Below are 12519 nucleotides of genomic sequence, written 5' to 3'. Positions count from 1 at the left end.
TTCATGACCAGTGTAGGAAGGTAGCTCCAGTATTACAGAGGCAAGTAGATCATTGCATAGGTCTCCACGCAGTGATGATGTCAGCATGGGGTTTTGCATGATTTCATCAGGGTATTATCTGTGGTCATAAACAGTTTGACCTTTTGGGTTGTCATTAAGATAGACATTAAATGTCAAATGATCTATCTTCTGAACGCTAGATATAGGGAAGGACAGAAGAAAATGTATTAAAGTGATTTTTTTAAATCTGGAGGTACAGCAAGCTTGTGAGCGATAAACTCCACTGCTCTAGAGGAAAAACAATCATTTCATTTTCCAATTCAACTCTGCAAAATGATGGGCAGATGTGTAAATCCAGTTATCAATAAATAACAAAGGGTAGATATTAAAACATGGTTTAAGTCCAACTTACTGACAATTGCAAGAAGAACAACAGTAATACCTGTAATCATTATTTTTAATCATATCATACAGAGACATTGATAAGGGTATTGTGCTAGTTCATCTTAATTATGGTTGTGCAAGCAGGCACAAAATCCTGATCAATATGCCATCGAATTCTGTTTTAACGTGGAAAGCATAATAGATTTTGCGATCAATCATAATATGATGCTACTATAACAACCCTAGCTTATGCAGGGGCACTGCTAGAGGAAGTCTAACACCAAGAAGTCGACAATCAATACACGCTGAAGGATGAGACCAGGAACAGATTTTTAAAAGCTGAAGACACATTGAAAAAAGCCATTTGATATCCGTCCTTGGCTGATCAAAACTCATTTACAGAGGTTCAGAGTTCACAAAATTTGTACGCATTGTCCGCGAGTACATCTGAACAAAGGCACACATTGTACAGACGTTTTGCAAGGTTCTTACTGCAAAAATGTAATATCCAACACTTCAGATTCTCTTTCTGCACTCTAAAGCAAACAAAGTAGTGATGCGACAGCTCACATAATACTGTATTTTCAATACAATGAGAAATGGTGGTGCTGCAAAACACAAGCTGAATATTTTATATCCCAATACAACGGTATGGAGTGTTCAGAGAACCCCTGTCTAAGTATTAAACGTTTCCCTTATGCTTGTACGAGCCTATAAAAGGAATATTGGTTAAGTGCATCTGTGTCTTGCATCAACATGTAAAGGAAGTGATTATGCAGAAGTACCCTCGTGAATGAACATAATATAATGAGTTTGCAAGCTGCTGGGTGAGGGAGAAAAGACACTGAGCCTGAGAGTGGTGTTCAGCTTAACTTTTTATAACAGGGAAAACTGACGAGTTTGATAGAATATCACAAAAGAATGTTCACAAAAAATAGACAACAGCTGTTGTAGTTTGCATAGATTTTTATTTTATTTTACTTAGAATCTATTTAATCCGCATATTGACATCAATTAAATAAAAAGGAAAAAAAACAAGCAAAATAAATTTTAAATTACAAGAAAAATGACTGTGCACCATATATATATAGTACAAAAATAGGCCTTATTTTAGAGTTTGCTTTCCCATCTCAGACAGTCAGTCATTCGCAATGATATAAGTGTAGGTCAACCTCGCTAAAGTACTGCATGAAGACAGAGGCCTGTGCTCCCCTCACTAGGGGAGATGGTTCCTCATCTCCAGAGCTCCAAACTCAAAGGCTTTCTTCTGCAGACTCTGTGATGACACATATACAAGACATTCAGCCCTTTAAGAGGAGGTCATGTTTTCTTTAGGGCACACTGCTAGATTGACCAGGTGACCACTTCTGGGAGGGGGAGGGGGAGGTGGAGGGAGGGGATGCAAAAATCAAGACTGCCACTGCTGTTTTCCTTCAACCATTTTGGGATGGTGAGGGACCATTAGACCTTACAGAGAACAAGGGGGTGGTGCGGCACAGCATTTAATGCCCAACATTAGTCACCTCCAGTCAGACGAATGGAAAGGTGTCCATCCCCCTGATGCCCTCACACACCAACCAATCATCTCAGAAGGTCAAAGCCACCAAAGCATTACTGTGAAAGCATGCGGTCTTTGGTTATTCCCCCCCCCCCCGCACTGCCTGGAACCCTTTCTCCTTGTTCTGTGAAGCACTGCTGGCACACTGAGACAGACAGAACTGAAAGGGGGGGGGGGGGGGGGGGGGGAGATCTCTTCTTTCTTTTCCTTCACTGCTGTGGGGCTCTGCAGACTAACATTGCATATGCACAAAAGATTTTCATATTCAAGATGGAAAAAAAAAAAAAAAGAACAAAGGAATCTGAAGCCAAGCGGGAATTCAAAAAGAATGATGCAAGCTGGCAACAACAAATACAATCGCATCGCCAGTGCGGCTGGAGGGTCTGAGCCTGTAATGCCGTTTGGACAAATCCTTCACAAGGCATGGCATAGGATTAACCCTTTACTCAGTTTAGGAACACGGGTTTGCATGGAGGCCGGCATTGTCTGCGCTGCGTGCCATTTGATAATCAGAAGACAGCCACCCCCCCCCTCCCTTGCTACAATGGAACCTTCCATAGCACTCTGATTAATGAAATGCAGGCTGTGCCCATTTAAGTGGGGATGATGGCTTCATTTTGGGCGCGCGCTGGATTGTACAAGATTTACAGTTGAGGGCCACCTTGCCGCGCAGCCCCGAAAAACAATTTAGTAGCAGCCATAAATGACTTCCATATTCGATCACTGCCATCTCCGGGCAGGTGGGGGGAAGGAGCGGGGGGAACAAGAGGACGGCCGAGGCCAATTTCAGTGCACGGTGTTGCAGGCGGCGCACGCCATTAAAGAGAGAAAGGGTAAAGGCAAGCCTTTCAGGAAAAGCCGGGGGAGGGGGCGGGGCACTTAATGTCACCATTACGGCTCTGGCGGACCGAGGCCAACCAGTTTCAAAAGAGAGCATCTGCGGAAAGGAAGAGACCCCCGTCGGCCCTCGCAGAGACCCCTTTGAAGACCGCGGCATTGCTCTGCTTTTCTGTCAGCACTTGGCATTTTCAATCTTTCAAAAAAGGGCCCCGTGTTATAAATCCATCTGATGTCACGCCTTTGAAGATGGCAGACATTAACCAGAGGACTAAAAGCAAGGCCCGTGACAGCACTTTGTCTACATGTCATCTCTGCAGCGGAAACGCACTGAAAACTCACTTAAGAAAACGATCATGGAAAATAAAAAAATAAAAAGGATTGAGGATTCCATTTTCATAATCAGGAGAAAATTAACAAGATGCAAATTACAGCAAAAGGATATGCATTTAAACAAACAAAAAAAGTTTTTCCAATATAGATATGTATAGCAAATCCCTCAGAGCATTTCTGGGAATAAAAATAAAGAAGTAGTGTCCCTCTGAATGTAGTCAATGAGAAATATAAAATTTTGTCCAGCTCTCCTGTCAATCACAGAACTGTAAATGGAGATAAGCAGTGGGGGTGTGATTACTGCAAAGCCAGTTTGCTCACAGAGGCCAGGGAATTTAGAGCTTTTAGTAAACAACCAGCCGCCAAATACGTATTCATCTTCTTAATAGCATTTTCAGGAACACAAACGCCACACACCTACCAATAGAACAGTGGGATTGCAGACCGCACAATAAATCTCCCCTCTACTAATATTCCTAATGCAGTCATTAGGCCCTCTACATACGTTCCTTATTGCACTCACAAAATAACTTCGTTCCATTATGACCAAATTTCAATGAACGGTAGCAAGAGGCTCAAATGACAAAGACACCTGACTCTGGAGACAGAGCTTTTAGAGTAAACTCTGTTGGGCACAGGTCTTACTCTGTCCACTCTGCTGTGCGTAAAATGCAGCCCGTTGAAGTCCTCACATGGTCTACTGCTGCGCTGAGAGGGCTGTTTGAGCCCTTATTTTAGACAGGTCACACACGCTGCACACCAAGCAGCGAGCTCTCCGAGCTCTTCCACGTTTGCGCGGACACGGATGGACAAAAAGAACTAACAAAAAAAAAAAAAAAAGCCCAGAAATCTACAACCCCAAAACCCAGAGCTCAGGAACTAGCAAGGAAAATGTTTTAACACCCCTTGAGGCCGGAAAGTGGCAAGTTGCAGGAAGTGGAATTAAAGCTTGCCACTGGGTGGATTAGCGTTACACCGGCTTTTCTGCGCGGCTCTCTGCGAGCGTCCGTTAGAGACCTACCACAGCGGGGTCTGAGAGCACGCTAGCGGAAATAAACCGGCCAATGAGGTGAGGCTGGCGCTGGCTCCTCTGATTCAACAGTAGAGAGAGAGAGAGAGAACGGGGCTCAGCGGGGCCTAAAGCGACTGGAGGTCTGAGCTAAAGATAGCGCGCACCGCTCCGAATCAACCTTTAGTGTTCTGCTTGCACGCTTTGAGAGAGCGAAGCCTGATTGGTGGGTTTGATTGAGGGCGAGCGCGAGGAGCCCGTGCGGACCGCAGTGCTTCGGTGGCTGAGGCCAGAGTGAGAGAGCTGCCTTTCTGTTTCCAAGGCGTCTGACTCGCACCCTCGCGTCAGAGGAAAGGTGGCGGCGGGCCGAGGCCACGCCCACTTAGTGTTAAATAAAAACAGCGTCAGGCAGAGAGAACAAGCTTCCTTTATTCCCATGAGGACAGGGGAGACCCCTGGATGGACGACTGAGTGGGGAAGCCATTCTCACACCGTGGAGACCGAGGGACGTGGTGAGCAGGGGGGGGGGGGGGGGGGGGAGGCAGGGACTGAGCGAACGGGGGTGACGCTCCCGCTATCTGCAAACCCGCCGCCGTCCTCCCGGGTCACGCAGCTTTAGTGCTGGCCCAGGGCAGCCAGGTCACCCATGTTCACCGATGCTGAAAATAAAGAGGAGGAAGCGGAAAAAACAATAACTATATTTATTACCCCAAAGGGGGATGAAAAAAAAAAAAAACCAATGAACCACTCTGTGAAAATCATTCCTCCCAGTCACGGTTCTAACCCCATTGGCCAAGACCCTTGAAGAATGAAATTTTGTGATTGGAGGCCAGAGGGCAGATTCTCCAAGCACCTCCCACCTCAGCAGCAATGAGGCACCCAGTTGTGTGCCGAGTGGGCGTGCCCAGGGCTCCGCCCCCAGCCCACCGCGCGGGACACGGGAGTCCCGTCCGGTCACCAGCAGGAAGAGCGGAAGACATAGAAAACCCCGCGGAAAAGAAACTCGAGCGTCCAGACATGTCTGTGGAGGCGGAAAGGAAAGATCCAGAGAGGGGTGGAGGGGGGGGAGGTGTCGAAACAAGAGGAGCGCGAGAGGCGAGGAGGCGTTTAGACAGGAGGTGGGTTAAAGAGCACTTTGCGTTTTGATAAAGGCAGTCCTCTCGCTGTGGCCGTCAAACTCCTCGTTCTCGGACTCGGAGTTGAACCCGTCGTCCCCCCACACCGAAGGGATTCCCTTGTAGGAGACCACCCTACCCCGTCCGATCCCGAAGCCCACGCGGATGCCCGCGCCCGACTCCAGCGTGTGCAGTTTGCTGTGCCCGCCGCAGGGGGCGCCGCCCGAGCGCAGCTGCAGGAGGCCGAAGATGGCGGCGAACGTGACCGCGATGAAGATGCAGCCGACCACCGCCGCGGCCACGGGCAGCCGGGAGGGAGGCTCCGCCGAGGGGGTCCGGCCCTCGCCTGCCCCGCCCCGCCCGTCGGGGGACTCGCGCAGGATCTGGTTCTGGTGCAGGCAGGTGCTGGAGATGGGGTCCAGGTGGTTGTGGGGGGGGCAGGACAGGCAGTCTGTGGAGCTGGGGCTGGCGCAGGTCAGGCAGGACGGGTGGCAGGGCAGGCAGGCCTGCACAGAGGACAGCTCCGCCCAGTTCTCCAGGGTGTAGTTGAGGGGCAGGGAGCCGGGGGTGTAGCCTGGGGGGCAGTCCCTCACACAGCCCTGCTGGAACAGGAGGAAGCCCCGACTACACTCTGCAGGGAGAGAACACAGCAAACCACGCATTACACACACACTCCAGCTCACATTAGACTGCACTACATCTGCCTTTTCCCTCTGGATATTTCCTTCAGATTCACCACTTCAGAAAGGAAACGCAGAAAGACACATTTGCACTGTATTATCAGCTGAGAATGAGACAGGAGGAGGAGCCAAAAGTGGAGATTTATCTCTGATGAGTCTCTAGTTGACCCCGTGACCCCCCCCCCACCCCCCCTGCGTATGAGCGTGCGTGCGCCCTGCACGGGAGAGAGCTTCTCTCAGCCGCGATGTGTCTATTCACCAGGCTGGCCGTCTTCCAGCCCTCCTTATTAAATCAGGAATATTAAATCAGGAGCGCTGACATGTTCTTTAACGAGGAGCGCTGCGGCGAGCGTTCCGAGGGCCTTGAGGACGCGCGCTGTGGATCGCCCCCGCCGACAGGCAAGGGTAACCGATGGTGACAGAGAGCACGCGCGCTCCTGCAGGTGAGGCGCTGACAGTCTGGAGCGCGCGCACGCACGGGCATCTGCGCCAGTGTTGAGGAGAGAAAAGCACGCAGACTCAGCCATTAGATCAGCTTAATGACTCGCAAGGCTTTTACTTAAGAAAGATTATTTCGCTTTAATCACTTTAGGAATAAAATAATTATGAAAGGAAACCGCTCTCATAACTGCACATCCAGGCTGATTTCCTAAAGTACAATAAGCCATTCAAGCCAGCGCGGCATTAAGGAAATAAAATGAGTACGCCATGTGTTGTGGGGCTGAATATGTTAAGAGGCTTTGCTGACTGGTCTAGTGAAGCCTTATTATAGTGAAGCCAGCTACTTTAGAGTGGAGGAGAAATTATGTATTTATTAGGGGTCCAAGCAGCGAAGCTGGTGGAACCCTATTGTATCTGTTAGGATTATTATTATTATTATTATTATTTTTCTCCGCTAAAAGTGTCTGACGCTCAGCAACCATAAGTCCTGGAGCAACCAAATTTGGTAGGTGGGTTCCTATGGCCCCCCCACTACTCAGGCACTACAAATCACCTATGTCGGCCAGATGGTGGCGCTATAACAAAGGGTCATGCGTAAAAGGCCATAACTCCCACACCATAAGTTAGATCAACACAAAACTTCATTGACCTATGCATCTGAACATGCTCTACATCTTTGCCATTGGGACCACCTATGTCCGCCGTATTGTTTGCCCGCCATTTGGACTTTTTTATTAGTTGGGGTGCGGAAGAGCTGTAGCTCCAAATCTAAAGTGTTACAACATCCAGTAAACTTCTTTACGGCAAGCGGCTAGAAGACATCCATGGCGACACAAGTAATCCGATACCGTAGGGTCTAGTTTTTATCAGTGAGGGGGAGGGTCTGAACGTCAGGGAAGCAATGGAAGACAGTGCCATCAAGAGTGCATGCTACTAAAAGTTTGTTAGTAAAAGCTTTTTGAGAGGATGAATAATTACTTTCTTTGGCATGGATCCATTTGAAGACAATATCGGGTGAGTTTGTTTAGTCTTTGAATCCGTCATTATGCTGAGAGAAATCGTATTCCGTCATAGCAACAAGATAAACCCGACATTAGCCCTAAAATATGCCAATTCAGCAGTGAAAACGCTGCTCATTGAATAACAAAATAAACGCGACAAAGTTTTTTTTAATTATACCTTGTCATTCTACAGTCAATATCTGGGACTAAACATTGAATAAATATACAATCTTACCATTGGTTTTACGCGTAGAAATGTCCCTTTTGCGACTGAGTGGTCATATATTGTCTTGGACAATCCGTTTGTGATGCCTGGGTAGGCTACCTTCAAAAATAGCTGTGCGTCATACCACACCTGTTGTTTACGGCGTTGTCACCCTTTTTAGTACAGTCTGGCTTGATTGACAATTCATTTATTCAGTAGGTGAGAGTTTAAGCTTCCTAACGATGTATAACATGTCTGATTTTGCTTTTGGAATAGCGTTTTATAGGTCAGTGTAACCGAAAATGTTCTTATATGCCAATGTCTAAATAAATAATACGGTAGGCTACTCTGCGCGCAGCACGCAGGTCGCGAGTTGATATTTCGTCTTTTGTTTCGTTTTTTCTCAATGTCGTATTTATTATTTGAAATGTGTATTATTATTCTATCTGTCTCTGAGGCGCTCTGAAATGTGCATTCTCTGCTAAGCTGAGCAATGGATTGGAATGTGTCTGATGCCTTTTTTAGTTGCGGTGCGGAAGCGCTGCAGCTCTACATACACGCCGGACCATCAAAATGCTTTTTTATACTTTTGCGTAGTCTGCATAGTTTGCGTAGTTTCTGTTGTGTGCGGCACTCGCAAACGGCCAGATCATTTATACTTGTGCGGGCCACGTAATTAGATTTTGTTACTGACCGTTATAGTTCAAAAGACAACACCTTCATTCATATTTCCAAACCTACTAAAAGTCACAGATCTTGGAGAGTGAAAGTGATTTAGATGCGGATATGTCTGAGACGGAGGATAATGTTGAGGAGGACCCTGACTGTGTGACATCCTCCTCTGATGATGAGAATGAAGCCTTTGAGATACCACATTCTGACCCTCCTGTTGTTTCTCAACCACAAAAAAACATCCTGTCATCTCTCAACCACCAGAAGACCCTCCTGTCATCTCTCAACCACCAAGAAACCCCCCCTGTCATCTCTCAACCACCAAGAAAACTTCCTGTCGCCTCTCAACCACCAAGAACTGACATGTTTACTTCCAAAAATGGAGAACTACTATGGACTGGATCCCCAGTTGAAAGACAGGGTAGACATAGTGCTGCTAATGTCATCAAAATGGTTCCAGGCCACACTAGATATGCTAGCAGTCATGTACAAGACAAAGTCTGCATTTGAACTCTTCATAACACCATCAATGCAACAGGATATTCTTGAGATGACAAACTTAGAGGGGAGGCGTATGCATGGTGGCGTATGCAAGCCTTTGGAATGCTGACACTGGTAGGGCAATTTTTCCAGCTACAATGTCTCTGGAGACATTTCATGTTTTCTCCCACATTATACGCTTTGATGACAGGGAATAAGGCAGGGTCGACAGGAGCGTGACAAACTTGCACCTATCTCGTTTGAATGAAGAATTGATACCCACGGGTACCTAGTTGAGCTGTTATGTTGATTCTTTTATCAAAACTCAATTCTGGTGACTAATTTACTTTTTATTGGTGTTTCTTCATTAATGAATAACTGTTATATGTCACTTATTGATGTTCTGAAGTGTTTTCTGAACCTAAACCTAAATTTGAAATGTTTGACATTTTAAATTTTTTTTCCTGACCCCGAACATAAAATGTTACTATGCTTGATAATAAAAGGTGCGTTTCTTTCCGAATGTTATTTTTCTTTGTTAATGAGCACTTAATACCAACATAAAGCCCTGCAAACGCCAAAAACTTTGTTTTCAATTTTAGGTCAATGAATGACATTGGGGAGGGGAGGATGGGGGGGGGTCATGTTTTATTTACTGGGCTATTAAGATGGTCAGTAGAAAGGCCTAAAGTAGCTGAGAGAGAAACTTTGGTAACACTTTCAGTTACAACTATTTTCTGCAGGTTTATATTGCTGGGGTCAAATTGACCCCAAACATAAAAGTTGTTAGTTAATTTGAACATAATAGGAGGGTTAAAAATCGCTCGATAGGGGGTGCGATAGTGCCAATGCTTGGACCCCTCCCAACGCCGCTTGTGGCTTCACTTGTATTTTGCAGTTGTGTCAAGCCAATTAAAAATAACAGAGTAAATACACAGGCTTTCTGAATGATGATCATCATTACCAGCACTGTTTGTTTTTTTATTGAGTCTGAAAAACCTTGTGGATGATTTTTTATTTTCACAATGTTTACTTCCCATTTTATTATGCGGCTAATTACAGTGCCCATTTGACTCGACGCCTCCTGTGATTTGGAAGGGAAATCTTCCTGGGGCCGCATTTTCCCTCTTTAACCCATTTTAAGTGAAGCCGGTGGTTATCTGAGGCGCTCTTAAGTGGGCCGGTGAGACGTGCACGGCGGAAGGGCCCCCCCCCGGGGGGGGGGGGGGGGGGGGGGGGGGGGGCGCGGGTCGAACCCGGTGCTCGTTAGCGCCTCCTCTGTGCGAGGTAAGGGGACGGTGCCCGCAGGAGGAGGGGCGTCCGGGAGCCCAGGTAAGCAGAGGGGGGATTTCGGGGCGCCCGAGCTCGAAATGCGCCCGTCTGAGCGGACGCGGGCAGGAATTATTTCTGAGGCTTTCTGCTGGCAGGGGACCGAGGCTCCTGAAGGTCAGCAGTGAAATAAGGAGCTTATAAAGTTCTCTGCTGCGATGTGCACTCTGGGTACTTATGGCAACGAGGGTATATGGAGCAGGACTCAGGTGGAATCCTGTATGACAGCCAGTCATAGCTCTCAGTTTATGCGAGCACAATACAGAGGGAGTTGTGCATTAGGGAAAGTTGCAAGCGCTAGTATATGGAGGCAAGTAGAGGTGATATTAGGCCTGAGGTGGTTTTGGACAGTGGAGAGTGTGATGAAGGTGATGCGTTTCTCTCACTGGCGCAGGGAGCTAGAAGAGCAGCTCCACTGATTAAAGCTGCCACTCATCCAGGCCTGTCTGTCTGTCTCTTCTGCCCAATTATTCATACAAATTTAAAGAGCCCGGGACAGACTTCCCTTCAGGCTGTACCAGCCTCCATTACTATGATCAGTGAGCCGAGCTGTGTGCGTGAGGTCTTCAAATCCTACCGTCTCGCTGCATAAAAGTGTGTTTGTCTGCAAGCGTGTGTGCGCGCGCGCGGCGTGTGTGTATGTCCGTACGTGTGTGCATTTACGTGCATGTGTGTGTGCATGTGCAAGTTTGAGTATACGTATGTATGCATGTACGCATGAATGTATATGTGGGGGGGTGTGGAGTCTTGGCTGGGTTACATAATAAGGACACTCCTGAAAGTCAGGGGTCATTTTTCCTATTTCCACCAAGCTAGACATTCCTAAATTCAACAGTCCGAGAACATATGAAGTACAAAACAGAACCGCATGCTGTATGTGTGTTATGAATAAAAACTCCCCATCAGATCATGGAGGGAATTACACAGTCCAAGGGTTAATACATCAATTTAAATTTTTTAAATATTCTTTTTTTTGAGGTCTCACGTGTTATCGGAGGAATAAGCGAACACTGAGGAGATACGAGTTTCAGTGCTGTCCCCTGTGTCCCAAAAATTCTCTGCGAAGCTCTCCACAGTGTCCTACACGCGTAACCCAAATCTCCGTCACTTCTCATTACTCACAAGCCATGCAGTTGTAATAGGAATGGGTGGAAACCTAATATGGAGAATATTATCCAATTTGTCTTGACTGATCAATTAGGAGGGTTTTATTGACTCAATTATACCCTCTAGAGGTGGCGCGCGATCAGATCCGGAGGCTGACGGGCTGCATTCCGCATTCCAGTCACGCGGCGCGTTCCTCCGGGGCGGCAGACCCTTTTCTCCCTACAAGATGTCATGTCGTCAAATTCATAAAAGTTACGGGCGCGGAGAAAAGCAGCCTTTCTCTCCCAACTGGGAATGCCCAATCGTACGCGAGCGCGCTCATCACTGGATCCAGCGCTGTCGATTCGGAAGGGGCGCGGACGAGCGCACGCTCCGGTCCGAAGCGCGTGATGCCAGGAGGCGCTAATTCTGGATCAAACCGCCACTGCTGAGCAGGGCTCACACGGAGATGAGCTGGAGGAGGGCACTCGGGACCAGGCTTACTAAAGGATTGCGCCTTTCTGACTCAACAGCAGCCGCTACGAGGTCGGAATATCAAAGCCGCAGTTCACAGAAAGGCGCAGTGGGTCAGAATCGCTATTAGGATGCGTTTTTGCTGGGATTACATCACTCGGGAACTTTCCTTTTGATGGATAGTTAAATGTGTTCATGCGTATGTCTACCTGGAGTGAGGGCGCTAAAACTGGGTTATACAAATGAAGTATTCCATCTAATTTACTAAAGCATGCATTACTTGATACCCCCCTCTGAGTGAGAATTTTTAGAACTCCTGAAAGCAGGTGGTTCTCCTCGTGGGCTGCATGAGAAGGAGACGAACGAATGATGCACAGCACTCCGGAAAAGGAGATGGGATTTAATATACGTTTCACACATTTATAATAATCACGTCTAGTTTGTTTACGGATATAAAATGATATTTGTTTTACTGAAAGGACGCAAGACGTCTGTTGAAGTCATCAGCTAGCAGTTGAACACACTGTTCTGAATTTAAACAATCGTTCTGCGTATGCGTTCAGTAGGGCATATAATGATCTGCGAATAGCTGACAGTGCTACTTTCAGGCTCTCTGTGGCCTTCTGCCATCACAAGTTCATCCGTGTCTACACCTTCCACCCCCACAACTTTCCCACCTGTGGCTCAATCTGTGTTAATATTCTTTCCACCGCCTATGGCTTTTGCCCTCGTAAAGTTTTTCTTTTTGTATGCTGCCTAACATCATGCCATCTTTTCTTTATCCTCTACTGTTCATGTTATTATACCCAATGAATTCATTTTATATGTGATGTCACTTCAAATTTAAATTCACTTCATTGGTGTATTAATTTCTCTGCTATAAAAAGGCATTGTGAAGCTGCACCTTGTTGACCA

General features: G+C 47.0%; 1 protein-coding gene across 7 annotated transcripts in view; it reads right to left on the bottom strand.

Annotated features, from left to right (window-relative positions):
- Positions 1-1335: 1335 nt before the first annotated feature.
- furina (furin (paired basic amino acid cleaving enzyme) a) overlaps positions 1336-12519 on the bottom strand; it is a 106414-nt gene continuing 95230 nt past the window's right edge. For 6 of the 7 annotated variants that reach the window (XM_035419291.1, XM_035419290.1, XM_035419288.1 and 3 more), the window contains exon 16: positions 1336-5867. In XM_035419291.1, coding sequence (XP_035275182.1) covers positions 5245-5867 — 623 coding nt within the window. In that variant the 3' untranslated portion in view covers positions 1336-5244. The remainder of the gene's footprint in view (positions 5868-12519) is intronic. The other variant, XM_035419294.1, reaches the window with a different exon arrangement.

Source organism: Anguilla anguilla, chromosome 5 (assembly GCF_013347855.1).
Source record: "Anguilla anguilla isolate fAngAng1 chromosome 5, fAngAng1.pri, whole genome shotgun sequence".
NCBI lineage: Eukaryota > Metazoa > Chordata > Actinopteri > Anguilliformes > Anguillidae > Anguilla > Anguilla anguilla.
The sequence above is the reverse complement of the archived record's forward strand: the minus strand, read 5'-3'. Positions and strand labels throughout refer to the sequence as shown.